This window comes from Gnatocerus cornutus, chromosome 7 (assembly GCF_029298725.1).
Source record: "Gnatocerus cornutus isolate USDA-ARS CGAHR chromosome 7, icGnaCorn1.1, whole genome shotgun sequence".
NCBI lineage: Eukaryota > Metazoa > Arthropoda > Insecta > Coleoptera > Tenebrionidae > Gnatocerus > Gnatocerus cornutus.
Window position 1 is genome coordinate 19,385,559 of NC_142239.1, and position 15,818 is coordinate 19,401,376.

The window sequence follows — 15,818 nt, forward strand, 5'->3', positions numbered from 1 at the left end:
AAAGCAAAATTTATCAAAAATTAATAAAAAATATTATTTTGTAAAATTCGTCGTTTTCGTCAGTTTTTTTAAGATCGAACCAAATTAAAACAATATAACAACAAAAATAAATTACAATTCAGTCGATCGCTTTCATTTGGGCGATTATTTTTCCCTCCCACATCGGAAGAATTTCATTGTCGTTGCTTACTTCTTCGTGAGTGACTTGATTGTAAAGATCTTCGCATACCGTTTTGAAGAAAAATCTAAAAAAAAACAACAAACTCATTGAAACTCACACCAACCGAACCACAGTACCTGTAGTTTCCTTTTTTCGGCAAGTATTCTTTAAACTGTCTCAACGTGATTTGGGTTCCAGGAATTTTACTTCTGTAAGGAAGGTCTTCGTCGTCGAACGAAAACATGACAGTTGTTAGCTCTTCGCTTGCTGGCAAGTTCGGTCTTTGGCCTCTCATAGATCTGCTAGAAGGTCTGACAACAAAATGCGTTAATTTGAGAATTTTGTATAAAAAAAAAGTGAGTACCTCGGTTTACATCTTGTCATTAATTCACCAGCCTCGTTGAGCCTCCTCCTGGTCTCTTCCAACTGCACATCTGTGTTTGGTGACGGCAACGGCGGCATACTCGGATCCGCGATGAACGGTTGCGCCGGTCTCTCCAACGAATTCGATCGCGATCCGTATCTCTTGTGTTTCCTCCCGACTCCTTCTCGGACCGCAATCTCACTATGCGCATGTCCTCCTCCGATCTTCCCACTTCTTTCCGACTCTCTCAACCACGACCTCACGCGAACACCTTTAGCTACCGGCGCGGTAACCACCTCCGACACCATCGAAATGCCACTATCTGGCATTTCCTCTTTTATGGTAGAACGACGACAGGAAACAGCTCGCGAACGCTCCTCTCCATATTCCGAGATGCTCTTTTTCGGCAAAGACCTCCGATCCAAGTCGTCGGCAAAGTCGTGCACGTTCCCCGAATCCCCACTGAAAGTGGAAAAGACGTCGCGGTCACGACGACGCCGTGGAACTCCCCAATGACGCGGTGGCGGAGACGTCGGCTTGGGACTCGCCAAGTCTTGCGACGAGTGATCAGAAAAGACGCGAGAAACGTGCTCGTCGAGGATATCTTGGTCGCTGTCGTCTTGGAATTGCAGTTTTTCCCGCATTGCGGCTTCGAGGTCGCGAGTTGGGGCTATCGAGGGAGGTTTGTCGTCCAGCGAGCTAAGCGAGTCGCCCTAAAGAAAAAAAGCAATTTGAAGGGAGGGAAAGCCACATTTCACCAGTACCTCTTTCAGTCTCACGCGCAACATTTCTTGACTCTCTTGCTCTCGTTTTACTTCTTCGAGTTTTTCGATGATCAGAGCAGCATGGGCGGCACGTTCTTCGTCGTTTACAGGCATTCGTCCTTTTTCTTCCCAGTCTATTCGGAGCGTTCTCGGTATGAAGTACTCCAAGTCGTTTTTGCGGTTCCTGGCGGCCAATTGTCGGATCTGTTTCTCCTGAGAACGACCTGATCTACCATCGCTGAAGAAGAAACGCGCGTGATTGACGTTATGCGCGGAGAGGCAAAGAAAAGTGCGGTCATGCGACGTGTAACATGCAACTGTACCTTAGTTAAGAGATGTTATGACAGACTTCCTCTACTTTGCCGGAAGTTAATGTTAATGACAGTTATAAGTACTTTTAATTGACAATTGTCTTTTAGTTGCATTAACCTGCCGCCACTGCCACCTAACAAGTCACTTTGTGTTAGTAGCTATCAAGTAGTACCCGCCACGTCCTTAGAGACCCTTCTTAAAATACTCACAGACTACTTTCATGTAGGGACAAATTGTCCGACTCCGTCCTCGCATCAGAATGACTACTAAGCGATTGCATTTCGCTGTCCTGCCTGGACACAGGGTTGAAGGAATTGTACGCGATGTGCACTCCATTGCTTCGATATATCACACTACGCATCACACGCAAACCAAAAAAATTTCAAGTTTAAAAAAAAAAAAGAAACACGAAAGCATCAAAAGCGGAACAAATGACTGTCTCTGCTTACTCACCCAGCGTACGTCTCGGATTTCGGACGTATGTCTAGCGCTCGATGTTTCTGTGATCTTAGCAAGACGTCTTTAGTCAAACGAGGATTTGGGGTGTGATAGCCGGTGCTCACGCTGCCTGTACCAGGAGTTAAAAAAACAGGTGCTTGAGAGTTAAAGTTGAGTTCGAAGCCTTCGTGAAGTGTTGGAAGAGGATCTCGACCTGTGGCTAAAGTTCCCATGTCGTCGCTGCCTATCGCTGGACTGTTGGAAGCGCTAGAATCGCAGCTAAAGTCTTCACTACCGGTGTCAAAGTTTTCGACAGACTATAAACACATCGAGTTAGATGTAATTAAAGACACGACAGGTGTAAGTTTACCTGGATATACTGCAGGTACATGTCGCTTTTAAGGAAGTTGGGATAAGTAGTTTTGCTTATTAAGGATTCAATTTGCGCCTGAGCCTCGTCGAATAAAGTGATCGGGGGTTCAAGGCACTGGAGCGTTTTCGACTTTTTCACTATTTGCTTTCTCAGTTCGTCGTCGATCGGAAGAGCATGTTTCAGAAAATATTTCCTATAATAAATAAAACACAATCAGAGTGATTTTGAACGACTTTCTTCACCCACTCACTTATAAATACACTTGACGAATTTCTGTATGCAATCGTGATCGTGGTGGTTCTTCAGGCCCTCGCAGGCAAACCAAAACTGCAAAGGATGCGCATGTTCCGGCCCTTCACTTTCGAGATATTTTTGAAATAGCTTAACCCCATCGGGATCTTGGAGTAAATGGTGGAGTGACTTTGCCCACGTATAATAGGCTGGAGTTGTTGGCAAGGAAGGTTTAGGCCTGACATCGTCGAATTCGTAACCTGCCTCTGTAATGTAAAGAGTTATTTGAGGGTTGTTGGGGGCGGTTTGGTTGCGTACTTGGGACTGGAGAGGAAGACTGCTGGCGATGCCTTGTTCGGTCCATCACCCCCCGCTGCTCGGAAACGCTGAGCGTTCTCTCCTCTCCCAGTGCAGGGGGTCTGGGCAACGTGTAGTCGAAACCTTCATAGGTGCGTCTGTTCATTATGACAGGGGCCTCCGACACGCGCCCTCCTTCCGATTGGTGATTCTTTGTGCTGGGGATGTGGGTTTCTGCTTCATCATGGGAACTTGAAAAGTTGAAAAACTCTTAAAAACTAAATAAGTACAAAGTGCTTATGATAATTCGCTTTTAAAAAGTCAAAAAGTAGTTTTGGAAAATGAAAAAAAAAATAAAATTTTCACAGAATTTTCCACAACCATTTTCCTCTAATTTGTTTTAAAATGTCCTCCAAAAGCATCCCTGTCGAATTAAAATGGCGCTCATATTGTTGGGAGCCCCTTGGGTGTGAACCTTCTTCGATCAATACCAAACCTTTCGAACAAAGACTTGCATGCGCAGCCCCCTCTAACAACCCACTAAAAAATCCACCCTAATTTGAAATTATGAAATCATATTTAATAAAACCCAAACAAAAGGACAAAAATCGCAGGTAGAAAAAAAAATTCAGATCCAATTACACCATAACTATACCATACCATAATTTCATTACATCAACCCAAAAATCCATCAAGCGTATGAAACAACGCTCACGAAAGCACAAGCCATGCTAAAACGTACCCCATATCGATGTAGAGAACAAAAAGGAGCCACTGAAATATTATTATGGTACAACTGTTCGAAAGACCCAAGTACACAATTCTATTATAATGCCTATAATTCTATTATTATGTCTGAAATATTAATTTCAAACTATAAACATTCTTTCAGCTGCCAGTTAAATCAGCCCCGAAGCGTCTGATATGATGGACAGCGGAAAAGAGACTGTTCGAATGCTGCTTCGAACACTGCTTCGAACAACTGTACAAAGTCAAGCTGGATTCTTCGATCAATGAATCAGCAGACAAAGGGGGCTGCAGTGCCTTTTCAAGCATCGTTTCTAGGATTATTTACAATTAATAAAGCAGATATTGGAGAGAAATGGAGGGAGAGGTGATGGGCACAAGCCACCATCGATCGATATATGAATGTGGAGAATAAATTCATAAGCTTTTGTGCTCACTGGGTAACTGAATTAACTACCGCTGCTATTGTAACCCGTTCTAAATAGTTCAAAATTATAGAAAATTGTCACAGAATAAACAAAAAAAGTTAATTATTGTTTTTTTTACATTATTGCAACAGGCTCAAAAATGCCCATTTGTTGGTCCACAAAATTGGCTATAAATGTAATGCAACTACTTAAACGAAAGTGCAGGCGTAAAAAAGGCATCATTGTTGCTTCTAGGAGGCATAAAAAACAAAAGAAAAAACAACGATATTTTTTTTATCGATAATTGTTTCAATAGCGCCTGGTGTAGGCAACCCGTCATACACCGGCGCAAACATTGTTGCATAACCACCGCCGTTGCTGTGGTTACTCAAAAAAAAAAATCGACAAACGTTTCTGTAGTTACCATAATTAAGTGTTAATTAGCTTAATAAAACCCAAAAATTCTAATTTCCGTTGGGCCCGGCGGAATTTCCGTCCGTTATTCTTCGCATAATTCAGTGTGAAGCCGAGGTATTAATTAAAGCCATGACCGCCCCATTACAAGGGTGAAAAAGGGCAACTCGCTGTATAATTTTACGGTGATTTGAGTTATAACCACTTAATTTTCAGCGGCATGAAAACAAAAGACTGATATTCTTGGAATTAACCCTCAAGGGTTCGTTTGTTTTCTTCTCGATAAACGTGAAGCTCGTGACGGTGTTAACATTTAACGGAAACTTTTAAATGTTAAGCCAAGTTGGCGTCACTTCAGTACGAGAAATGTTCATAATTTATTGACGGAAATCGCTAATGAGTCAAGTTTAATATTCTTTGATGCTGATTGATGGAGACAGCGCGTAGAGAAATAAAAATTGGTAGATAACGTAACGTTCATTGCTCGATTCGTGTAATAAAAAAAAAAGAATTCAAACCATTGCACAGCCCATTTTACCTACTCTCCCTCCATAATCCGGCCCTGACCCAACTTCTTGGAAAATCCCTAACTGACCCTTTCAAACGTCCATAAATTATCATTTTAAACCCCAAAATTGCAGATGTCTATTTCACTTTCCCAACAGTTTTGTTAAATTTCTCCCCCCATTGCACAGCAGAACAATTTATTTAAATGTGAATCAAGTCCACAAGAAAAGACGAGTAAACGTACAACATATACGTTCGTAAAAACGTTATAATGGCTTCGTATAAAAGTATGTAAGTAATGCGGGTTTGCTTCGACCAACGTCTCCGAGAAGAAAATGTCCCGAAGCGACCAGGGACGGGTTAAGAACAACTTCACCGTCAGAAGGAAACTCAAACGCGAACTGAGCGAGAAAATAGAAGAATCGCGGGAAAAGTTGATGCGCATGCGAAGGACAAAGATAAGGACGAAACAAAAAAAATCCAAGATTCAAATTAAGCGCCTTTGATTTACAAGTTTGAATTATTTGTATTTCCTGTGCCATTGGCAAGGCAGTACGTAATTTCGTTAGTTAGACTGTTAAATTTTCAGTTCTTGAGTGAACTCTTTCTTTTCCTATGCTTTTCTCCGAAATGAGGTCTATTCCGGTCCTGCCTCACATCTGTCGAACGGTACAGAATGCGTCGAGCGATGAGAGGCAAGAGACGAGGTTGAATGGCGGGCGGCACAACTTCTTTGAAGCCCAGAGGCTGCCAGTGGTACCGCGGTTGCTGACCCTCACCGATGATACCCAGCAGTACTCAAACAAAAAAGGGCGCACCAAACTCATCAATCCCTTCCACGAAAAGTACCACATGACGATTTTTATCCCCTGTTTTTGCAGGTGTATTTGCTAATTTATTGACGTGCGCTGTCACCTAGATTACATTATCTGATTGATTGTGTAAATAATAGACAGCCGCGGTACGACATCAAAAGTCCGTGGCGGAAAGATCAACGAAAAATTGTTACGGTAGGTAATAAGCTAATAAGTTATCGTTCGTTTTTTAGTGCGCGGATGTTTGAGTACTTTCTAAATTAAATATTGATACTCATGAATAAGCGCGAGCCGATCAGGATTATAATAAATCGTGAGGTGACAAGACTGAATCAACGTAAAGATAAAAGGTGTGGAAAAAATCCGGGCTGGGATTCCTCGCATCTAGCGTGGGGTGAAATATGCATTCTTTCACTCATATTAAAATCAGTGGTCAAAATCTCCGCTTGGTGGACAAAATGAAATTCTTCACGCGAAATCGGACGGATTCTTGGTTTTATTAAATAGGTTTCATGTCTAGGAGGCTCTGAAATTTATCATATTGACTGCAATTTAATTTAAGCGATTGTTCTATATAACAACAAATTTACTCGCGTCTCCATATAATTACCAACTGTGGCTGAACTCTCGGTAAAAGACCAACAAACTGAATTCCCTCGAGGGTCAGAAAACGACCAGTACACCTGAATCAAGCAATTCTTCGAAGGAGAGAAAACCTCATCACTCATCAGTGTAGTTACAGGGGTAGTTTGTATTTTTATTATCAGTGAAGACACAAATCCGACAGACAGGGGCGTAAACTGTCCGTAAATAACTCTGTAGAAAATTCCATGTCGAAACAATGACATGTTTATGATCTGAAGAGCTCGATGGAAGAACGTTATCTGTAATTTGATGGTATCAATAGAAATAATTGCTTTTTTCTTTAGTGCACGTCAGCATTTTTTCGTTTTCTTTAAACCGAAAATTCCGATGGATTTAGATTGGACAAAAAACCCAGAAAAAAATCCTCCAGGATGACGCTGCACTTCCTTTTGTTCCCTTTATTACCCTCGATTTCATTGATAAGTGGAAATCGCGAATCCAGTGGCGTACCAAGGGAAAAAAACGATCAAATGTCGCAAACGCAAGCGAGTTTATAATTTTTAAGTCCACACACACACACACCGACAAAGAGAGGGATAAACCTGAAAAGATGCCGCGATTCGCTGTTGTTTGATGACGGCGGCTCCTTTGACGTCGTCGACCGCTTTGCGGAAGGTGTTTATCGAGGGCGGCTATATGCCTCTATTTATTCAATTTTTTCCCCACTAAAAAAAACAAAAAACCACGCCAAGGCCACGTAAAACGATTCTCGTGTTCGTTGAATATTTAATTTGGAAAACAATTACACACTTTGCCGACTCGATCTCGGATTTTCTCGTGCACTTGACAGACGTCGCTTGATCGATGCTCGCTTGTCTTCCTCCAGATGTCAAGACCCGTGACTGATCGTCTAGCTTTTGTTTTTTTTTTCTTCGTTAGAAACGACGGCGATTTGATTCGTTATCGATCGTAGTTTCCACTTGTTCGGTATTTGATTGTCTCGTCTCGTTTTCGGTTTGCGTGCGAAATTAGTATAATAATAATGAGTAAAAATAAAAACGTGGTCAAGGCAGGTCGGTTAATTAACTAATTAAAGGAAGAGCGGGCCGCCATGATGTAGTCGCGGTGTGCCGTGATTAACGGTCTACACATATTCCCAACATAAAAGCCGACACACGGATTATTAAAGTTATTATATGAGTTTTTATTGGCCGTCACGTGACGACAATTTTGAATTTTCTTCACTTGGAGAACTTTCGAATCGCTCGTGAACCTCATCTAAACAAACTTGATTTAGCAAATTAGCAAACAATTCTAGGACATTTGACAATCGAATACGAGTAAAGTGCAATATAATTGACAGATTTTTTTTTGGTTTTTTTTTGCAAATAGCCTTGGTCAACTTTTTTCAGTCATACCGTATAATTGAAAGTTTTCTATAAACTTGACCAAGGCTTCACTTTATTCTAACTTTTTCCCATCGTTACACTTAATTGGAAGTCATTGAACTAAAAATAATTGTAAATGAAACAATCAATTCCTTAAAAATATCTCGTATTATTGCTGATGGATGGCGGTTTCAAAATGTCAACATAAACACTATCAATTACATTGTAAATGAAATAATGTTATCAGCACCATTTGATATAAAAAAAAAGTTTTGTTTGGCGCCACCAGTTTTTTAGATATGCATGGATAATGAATTTTAGGCAAAGAACAAAGCTTCAAAAAAATTCTTTGTTTTAGAATGCGGTAATTATTTATTTATATATTAAATGTTTTGGTCTAAATTTTAATCATTTGGTCGTATCAGGGTAGGCACCATTGTTTGCACCTAGCAATAAAATCAACAAGATAAGCATTGAAATCCGCTACTGTAAACATCAAGCCTTGCCATGATATTCCGAAACCACGTGACCTGGTAGTCTTATACATGGTGTCGTAAACAAACCGGTAATCTCCAATCAATCAATACTGCAAATTAAATATCCTTTGATCATTTTATCGCAAAAAAGTCAAGTATACAATCAAGACGTCATAGCCCAAGTCCGGCCCTGAAGGGCCCAATCACAAATCGAATTATCGATTTCGCCCGCCGTCATTCTAATTGCAAGCAATTAACTCTTTGTTCACTTCTGCCATAAATAACGTACAAACAAGCCATAAAATTACTGTGTAGTGGCGGCTCAACGATCGCATGTCTAATTTCCATACCACTCCACTTTGCATAATAACGACACAATTGTCGCCTTTAGAATAGTTATTTGAGGGCAATTTCCTTAAAGGAAGCCCTCATGCAAATTTTAAAAGGGGCCGAGCCGCCCCTGGCGAGGATAACCTAACATTACTACAGAGAACTGAAGAAATGCTTTTTTTCTCGTCTAGTTGCTGCACACGGGACGACTACGCTATTTATCTAGAAAATGAAAAAATTTCACTAACCTTTTGAGAGTGAAGTGAAAATCCGAATGTTATTTTTGTACGGAAAACATAAACACAACACATTATTTTAACACTGGAACATTTTGTTGGGCTAAAAATTGGGGCAGTGGAAGAACGAAAGCACTTTAATTTGTTAACGAACGCAAAACTTAACAAGAGTTTTTAATAATAACAACTAAAGAAACTTTAAGAAGCACTTTTTATCACGTATATGCTGAGGCCGCCATGCCATGAAATGAATGGAGGATGGCGCCACCAACGTGCCAACTGTTGAACTAATCAAGGAAAAAACACCAATCAGAAGAAAGAACGCGCGCATGCGTAGTTTATCATTAAATTTAATTTTTTTTTTAAACATTTACACTTTTTTATCCAAAATATTAACGTCTACACTTTGTTTTACCAGTGAGTCGAATAGTAAAAAAGAATCAAAAACTTCCTCAGTTTACTCCTATATTACGTAATAGTGTAGTTGTAAGTTAGGCAACCAAATATACATTTTGAATCCTCCTACCTGAAATTATTCAAAAAAATAACATCTAGCACTCGTTTTTCTCAAAAGTCATTTTCAAGATGTTTGAAAAGTTGTATTGAAAACTGTTTTTTCATTTCGGCCAAACTCTTGAAAATGCTAGTGCTGCTTGTTCCCCTAGAAGTATTAATTTTAGTCACTTGGTTTAATATTTTCATCATTTCGCTTTCCCTTTGCATTTCGTAACTCAACGATTTATTAAAATTCGCCGTGATGTCGCGTCGCACCGCCAGCAAAGACATGCTTGGGAGAAAATCTTCAGCACCGGCAAAACCGAGCGTCGTTAAAAAACCATCAACGACCCTAAGACCCGGTAAAAAACCCTCAGTCCCTGAAACCACCGCAAAAAAAGAATTCCAACTACCCGCACTCAGTCGTGGTTTCAAGCCGAAAGTTACAGGTAAAGTAATAAGGTGGTAAAATGTGTTTAGTCAAATTTCTTCTAGAATCGGAGCTGGAGAAGATGAAGAAAAAGACGATTCGAAGGAATGCCCCTCCTGGTGAAGATTTAAAACAAATTAAAGAGATTTTAAAGACGTTGAAGGGCCGTCCTACCACTGTGCATGACTTTGTTTCTTTAATAGCTCCATCGACGGGTGATCGTGGTGAGGTTCTTCGCATGGTCATGCAAGAAGACCTCAACTCCTTCCGAAAACTGGCACGGAAAGTTTACGAGACAGCGACTCAAGATAGTAGTGACGTTCTTCATAACCAGCAGCTCCAACTTGCTGAGTTTTACAAAGAGAGGAAGATCATCCTAAACGATCGAATGATGAAAATGATTGAAGAGATTTACTTGATGGTGCCTAAATTCGACTTTGAGCGGTACGCCGCTGATAAAGAAAAGTACCTTCAAGAGGTTTTACCACTTCCTTCAGAAATAATAATAGAGCCTGAAGAAATGGAGATGATGAAACGCCAAGCTGCTTACCATCGTCTTCAGTGGTTGAGATCGGAAGGTGAACGTCTCAACGACGAAAATAACAGTTTGAAGAAGCGACTCAATGACCTGAAGCGCATGCATAGAGAAGAACAGTCAAAGATGATGCAAATGGAAGAAGCTGCTGAAGCTAAGAAAGAAGCTTTGGAAGCCAAGCAAGCTCAACAGGTAGAAACGCTTGAGAAGTTAAGTGAATCGTTGGAAAAGACCATCATAGACAATGAAAGAATGACCAGAGAGAGTCAAGACAAGCTTTTAACGGCGCCGGGGCCCCGGCGAGCCACTTCGAAGAAAAAAGTTGCCATTAAAAAGAAGAAGCCGTCGTGGATAACCCAATCGGCTAAAGATATCGAGTCTCGTGCTCTCACTGCTAACAAAATTGCAGAAATGACCAAAGTTAAGAAGAGAAGAGGTGGAGTAGGCGGGGGCGGTTTTTCTAATGCTGCTGTTAAAACTCCTCCACCGAGAGTTCAACCCCCTAAACCGCCTTCTCCGTTCCATTATTCACCTCCTCCAGCAATCCCTGTTGTAGAACAGGCTGAGTATGTCACTCCAGTTCGACAAAACACGCCAACATCTTTAGTGGCCACGCCACTGGAAGAAGACGAATCTGTCCCTCGACGTTACGGAAGACGCTCCACCCAAGGCCCTAAAGACACTTGGAGAGGATTTTATTAACACACTTGTTATATCAATAAAATTTATTCAAAAATGTGCGCAAGTTAATCTTCAGGTTTCCTAGCCACCACTGCAAGATAGCAAAAAGCACCGCACCTAGGAATCGGTTGCGCAGCCAAGAACGCTCCTCCATCAGGCGAATTTTCGAAAAGATACGGCTTCTTTGCCTCACCTTTCTCTATTGTTGCCACTTTGGCCTCAACATCTCCCTCCACTCCTCCTGGCTATTTGTTCGATTAGTTGGTGTCTCGTACTTTGAAGGTTACTTACCAAAAGATGCGCAATGGACGGCAAGGGGGTTGATGGAGGATTCTCGTTGAATGGGGGCTGCAGTTCGCCGTTCTGAATGTTGACGATCAGGTAGTACATAAAGTCGTTTCTTAGGCGGATTTCATTGACGCTGCGGTTGCAGATGCTCAATTTCTTCATCCATCGGGTGGCTTTGGACTTGTCTTCATGCTTGGACAAATTGTTGAGAAGAGTTTTGGCGATGAAGAGATTGTAGTTGAAGTCGTAATTTAGATCTTCCACGGTGTCGGACATTTTTTTGGAAATTAGCACAGAAATTTATGACGTCCAATGACGGGACCGAAAAAAGTCAACACATTCATGACTATTATGATTATTAAATCACATTTTCTCACAAAAAGGCATTTCGTAAAAGGTAAAAACTCTTTTATTTATTTATAATAATTGATAACATTAGCGAGTTTCACTTTTGCGCTTTACTTCTCGCTCTGAACACTTCTTTTTTCTTCTGTTTTAACTTGCGCTCTTTCAAACTCTGTTGCGCTGCCACCATCTCTCTGTGTTTTTCCAGCCTTTCCTTCGTTTCCCGTCCAAGTTTTTCTTGTTTATGCTCGTAATTAGCTTTAACCATTTTCATCATGTTTGAAACCTGCAAAAAAAGAATAAAAAAAGACGAAAATTGAGAAAACTACGACCTTTTGTTCATGAGGTTCTCGAATCACAGCGACTCTATTTATGCTCTTCTTCTTCTCCGCCGATTTAACTCCATGTTTAGGCTTATCTTTGTAGGGCAAAGCCTTTTGTAACTTGCTGGGAATAACGAGAGGTTTAAATGGTTTCGGTTTCCGTTCGATTGCCTAAAAAATCACAATAAAAACCAAAATTACAGTGGGTTTCCGTAATACCGTGTATAAACTATCTAGTTGAGGCAGTTTTTGAATTCCTCGTTCCCTCTTGAGTTCTCCGGTTGTTCTAACACCCTTCCATGAATTTTTCAGGTCTTGTGGCAACAGAAGTGTGGTCACCGGATTGTAGAATTGGGGCACATCAACCTTATACCACGTCCGACAAAAAACAATGTCACTCAACATGATTTTATCTTCAAAAGTCGCCCTAAAACATCCTTCGGGTTTATTCACAGCCTTTTTAATTTGCCCCCTTATTCCAGAGACTGTTTTAATGCGAGCCCCTTCGAAGCGCGCCACTTCCAGAGCGCTGTTGAACATTCCTTTAATAAACGCAGTTTTCTTGTAAATTTTCAGAGGATAACCAACCAGTTTAAGCTTCTTCATTATCTGAGTTGATTTGTCGAGTTCTTGGACGACGCCAGTTGCAGCAATCCGGAATCCTTGCTTCCTCAAAACCTCCGGATTCGATTCCACCGATTGCAACGCCAAGAAACCGCTACCTTGGGGAGTTATGGGCCCCCAGAAATGCGCGTTACAAGCTAAATGTTCCGGGGTGTACTTCAAATAGCGAAACTTTAAATCGTCTTCTAGTTTTGAGTACAAAGGAATTGTTTGAAACCTCCTCCATCCCAAAGAAATGACCAAAGGGTCTTTAGTTTTTAGTATTTTAGTGTACCATCGATGCTTCTTGAGCTTAACATTGACATAACCGACGTTTTCTTCGCCCATGTTCAGCACCCCAACCAAAAGAGGGTATGTAGGATCGAAATTAGTCACAAATTCCGCAGGGACACCTTGCATTTCAATTCTAACATACATCCCAGGCCGGAAACCCTCAATCTGCACCCGAACATCATCCGGCATGTTCTCAAAAACAGTTTTATTCAACTGAGCTTGTTGCTCTGCGCTTTGCTTCAAATCGTCGTAATACGTTTTCTCCGTGTTATCGTACTCTTCGTCGAACTTTTCTTTCAATTTCCGCTTCTTCTCCGCTAGTGCTTCTCTGTCGGTTTTTGCATCTTCGTCAATCTTACGTTTCGGGACAGCATGTTTTTCCCCCGTCTCCAAGTCTTCAAAATCTCCAAACACTTCAGAGCCCGAATCACTTAATTCAGCGTCATCTAATTTTAACAGTTCGTTTGCATCTTCTGAGTTTTTCCATTTTCCGGTCACGAAACAGTTACAGATCAAAATTTTGTTCTGTTCATCGAGCCAGTTTTTCGTGGAGCCGTTCCAAGGGAGGATCAACGAGCTTTCAGGGAGGTTCATGGTGTCTTTGTCCAGTTTGAGTTTCTGTTGAGCTTGGGACACTTTTTTGAAGAGACCACCGACGGTTTCTTCGTCTTCTGCTTGGTCATCGAGAGTGTCTTCTTGACTTTTTACGTCAAAGACGCCGTAAACTAGTTTCATCAAGTTTTGGGTGGCGTTCTGGCGTTCTAAGAAGGCCGTTTTTGCTTTTGCGGCTAAATTCTCTTTCCATTTAACAGCGTCGTCGTTTGAATCCTCGTCACTTTTTTCGTCGTCTCCTGATTCAGTTTGCTCATCTTCTGGCAGATTTGATTCTTCGTCCGAAGCATTTTTCTCACTGATAACATCTCTGAGCACAATTTCTTCCTCTTGATCAGAATCATCGGAGTCTGTTTCATAGTCCATTACCTCTATAACCTTTTTCGGCTCACTTTTGTCCAGTTTTTTGAGTATCTCACTGACTTTGGAGTGAGTTGTTTTGGTTCCGTTGGATTTGGTCTCTGGTAAAGTCAAAACTATAATTTCTTCATCTTCATCTTCTTTGTTCTTCGTTGGTTTTATTCGAGGAGTATCGGGTTCAAAATCTGGATCTTTTATACTGTCGTCGTCATCTTCCTCAAACGAATCATAACTCCACTCGTTCTCCTCCTCATCGTCATCATCTTCATTGTTTAAAACCTTTTCCAGTTCATCATCCCCAGTTTCAAAAACCACCTTCCGCCTCACCCTTCCAGAATCCTCAACTTTCTCCTCTTCAAACTGGACGGTTTTTCTTCGCAACTCGTTTAATTCCCCTTCTAAATCTCCCTCTTCCCTTGTTTTTTCATACAACTGCTTCTCATTTGTCTCTTCGCTTTCGCCGCCTTCTTCAAACTCCTCCGCAGTGATTTCTTTCCCTCCTGAGAAAATCTGAATTTTGGAATGAGCCATTTTTACGTCCAAAGTTTTCTTGCTGTCGATCAAATTAGTGACAATGTTATCCTCATTTTCGGCCTTTTTGTTGTGGCTGTGGGAGCCCCCTAAATCTACATACACAGCGTCTTTGTCATAAACGATGCCCCCGACTCCTGAAAAAGGGGCGTAAATAAATTTTTCCTTCTCCATCAAAGCTCTCTTTTTTATTTGCTCAGGTAAAGGGCAAGGATCCGGCAAAAATGAAATGTCGTGTATTTTTACATCACCCAAGCCAGCAACGTGGATGTAACTCTCTTTTTTTATGGGGACCCCACGTACATATCCATATAAAGAGATCTTCCGGTCACATTTCGGGTTCTTGCGGATTAATTCTTGGTTGGTCAAATCTTCATATCTATCCCCTAGTAAATAGCCGTGGGTGGTCCTCCAAGTAAGGGGGCGAAATTTCATGACTGAGATAAAACGCCCCAAGTTTTTGATCTCGTTGCGTAAATACTCGTCGTGAATGATTCCTGATAAGTAAAAAAGCTTCGCCCCTTGATACACCTCTGTCCAGAAGCGATGCTTGAGAATCTTCTTCGTGTTCTTTAAAGTCTTTGCGTTTTTAATCATATCCAAATGGGTTAAAACTCCCATGATTTTGGGCATTCCATGAACCTGACAAATGTTCAAAAACTCGAAAACTTCCATCTCAAAGCCAAAACTCGCGTCGCACAACAAAAGTACCAAATCTGCAATCTTTGCGAGATCAATCATGCTACTGATATCATTGTTGCATTCAATGAATGTGATCCGGCGCTTCTTCCCTGTGACTATTGTGACGGGGCCCTTCATTTCCACAAGAGGCGACTTGGTAAAGAGTTTGATTAAATTATTGATAAGAGTACTCTTGCCCACTTTCGGGGGACCAACAACAGCCACGAGGATAGGGGGTGGTTCAAGGGGGGCCCTGTCAACTAAAGGAATATGCTGTTTCTTAGTATCAATGTCTTGTCTTCGGCGAAATTTGCGCTCTGCTCGCACGGCGGAATTGAAAGCAAAAGCTTTGGGGTTGCGCTGTTTATCGGAGGCTTCTTCGAAAGGGTTTGTCTTGTCTTTTTTCTTCTTGGCTTTACGACCTATTCAAGAGGATTAGAATACAATTAAAATTGAATAAACTGACCTGCATGGCGCTCGCGGTGAGACTTTTTGTCATTTCCTTCGACACTATCCATAGTTAAAAAGGAAAAATCACAGCAAACATCAACACATGCGTTTTTGAGGTTATATAACCTATAACTGTCACAAAAAAATTCCTAGAAAAAACACCAGTTTCTTTTGTTGAAAGTGTTGAAGGCTCTTGATGCGTACAAGTACTTGTTAAAAACTCACCTTTTCTCTGAAAATGTTTAAAAACTCGTTGATTATTTAGTTTTTCCGTGCAAATTTAAGCTTTCTCGTGTTTTGGTGTTTTTAACCTCACATAGTGGTACCACTGTCTGTCAAACGTCAA

General features: G+C 41.1%; 4 protein-coding genes across 5 annotated transcripts; 1 reads left to right on the forward strand and 3 right to left on the reverse strand.

The window, feature by feature from the left end:
- Positions 1 to 117: 117 nt before the first annotated feature.
- Positions 118 to 9,120, reverse strand: LOC148172170 (axin-like). Of its 2 annotated transcripts, XM_088041176.1 has the most exons (10): positions 8,857 to 9,120; positions 2,961 to 3,190; positions 2,662 to 2,908; positions 2,409 to 2,604; positions 2,054 to 2,355; positions 1,810 to 1,953; positions 1,289 to 1,526; positions 525 to 1,237; positions 298 to 471; positions 118 to 245 (listed from the first exon to the last, which is right to left on the reverse strand). In XM_088041176.1, exons 2-10 carry the CDS (start codon positions 3,103 to 3,105, stop codon positions 119 to 121), a joined length of 2,286 nt encoding a protein of 761 aa, XP_087897302.1. In that variant the 5' UTR covers positions 3,106 to 3,190; positions 8,857 to 9,120; the 3' UTR covers position 118. The 2 variants fall into 2 exon arrangements, with proteins under 2 accessions (XP_087897302.1, XP_087897303.1); XM_088041177.1 differs by lacking the exon at positions 1,810 to 1,953.
- A 508-nt stretch (positions 9,121 to 9,628) lies between these two features.
- LOC148172171 (uncharacterized) lies at positions 9,629 to 11,006 on the forward strand. The gene is made up of 2 exons (XM_088042413.1): positions 9,629 to 9,788; positions 9,835 to 11,006. Exons 1-2 carry the CDS (start codon positions 9,629 to 9,631, stop codon positions 11,004 to 11,006), a joined length of 1,332 nt encoding a protein of 443 aa, XP_087898539.1.
- A 43-nt stretch (positions 11,007 to 11,049) lies between these two features.
- LOC148172172 (uncharacterized) lies at positions 11,050 to 11,552 on the reverse strand. Its single transcript, XM_088040389.1, has 2 exons — positions 11,277 to 11,552; positions 11,050 to 11,230 (listed from the first exon to the last, which is right to left on the reverse strand). Exons 1-2 carry the CDS (start codon positions 11,547 to 11,549, stop codon positions 11,051 to 11,053), a joined length of 453 nt encoding a protein of 150 aa, XP_087896515.1. The 5' UTR covers positions 11,550 to 11,552; the 3' UTR covers position 11,050.
- Positions 11,553 to 11,648: 96 nt separating this feature from the next.
- Positions 11,649 to 15,815, reverse strand: LOC148172173 (ribosome biogenesis protein BMS1 homolog). The gene is made up of 5 exons (XM_088040388.1): positions 15,698 to 15,815; positions 15,489 to 15,621; positions 12,161 to 15,444; positions 11,951 to 12,112; positions 11,649 to 11,904 (listed from the first exon to the last, which is right to left on the reverse strand). Exons 2-5 carry the CDS (start codon positions 15,538 to 15,540, stop codon positions 11,719 to 11,721), a joined length of 3,684 nt encoding a protein of 1,227 aa, XP_087896514.1. The 5' UTR covers positions 15,541 to 15,621; positions 15,698 to 15,815; the 3' UTR covers positions 11,649 to 11,718.
- Between the last annotated feature and the right edge of the window lie 3 nt (positions 15,816 to 15,818).

Excerpts from the sequence above, each read along its gene's own strand:
- LOC148172170 (XM_088041176.1), bottom strand. The coding sequence starts at position 3,105 with ATGAACAGACGCACCTATGAAGGTTTCGACTACACGTTGCCCAGACCC. Across the intron at positions 1,527-1,809 it reads TCCCTACATGAAAGTAGTCT|CGATGGTAGATCAGGTCGTT; the intron begins GTGAGTATTTTA and ends TTTCTTCTTCAG. Across the intron at positions 472-524 it reads ATGACAAGATGTAAACCGAG|ACCTTCTAGCAGATCTATGA; the intron begins GTACTCACTTTT and ends TTTTGTTGTCAG.
- LOC148172171 (XM_088042413.1), top strand. The coding sequence starts at position 9,629 with ATGCTTGGGAGAAAATCTTCAGCACCGGCAAAACCGAGCGTCGTTAAA. Across the intron at positions 9,789-9,834 it reads TTTCAAGCCGAAAGTTACAG|AATCGGAGCTGGAGAAGATG; the intron begins GTAAAGTAATAA and ends AATTTCTTCTAG.
- LOC148172172 (XM_088040389.1), bottom strand. The coding sequence starts at position 11,549 with ATGTCCGACACCGTGGAAGATCTAAATTACGACTTCAACTACAATCTC. Across the intron at positions 11,231-11,276 it reads CGTCCATTGCGCATCTTTTG|CCAGGAGGAGTGGAGGGAGA; the intron begins GTAAGTAACCTT and ends TCGAACAAATAG.
- LOC148172173 (XM_088040388.1), bottom strand. The coding sequence starts at position 15,540 with ATGGATAGTGTCGAAGGAAATGACAAAAAGTCTCACCGCGAGCGCCAT. Across the intron at positions 15,445-15,488 it reads TCACCGCGAGCGCCATGCAG|GTCGTAAAGCCAAGAAGAAA; the intron begins GTCAGTTTATTC and ends CCTCTTGAATAG. Across the intron at positions 12,113-12,160 it reads AACTAGATAGTTTATACACG|GCAATCGAACGGAAACCGAA; the intron begins GTATTACGGAAA and ends GTGATTTTTTAG.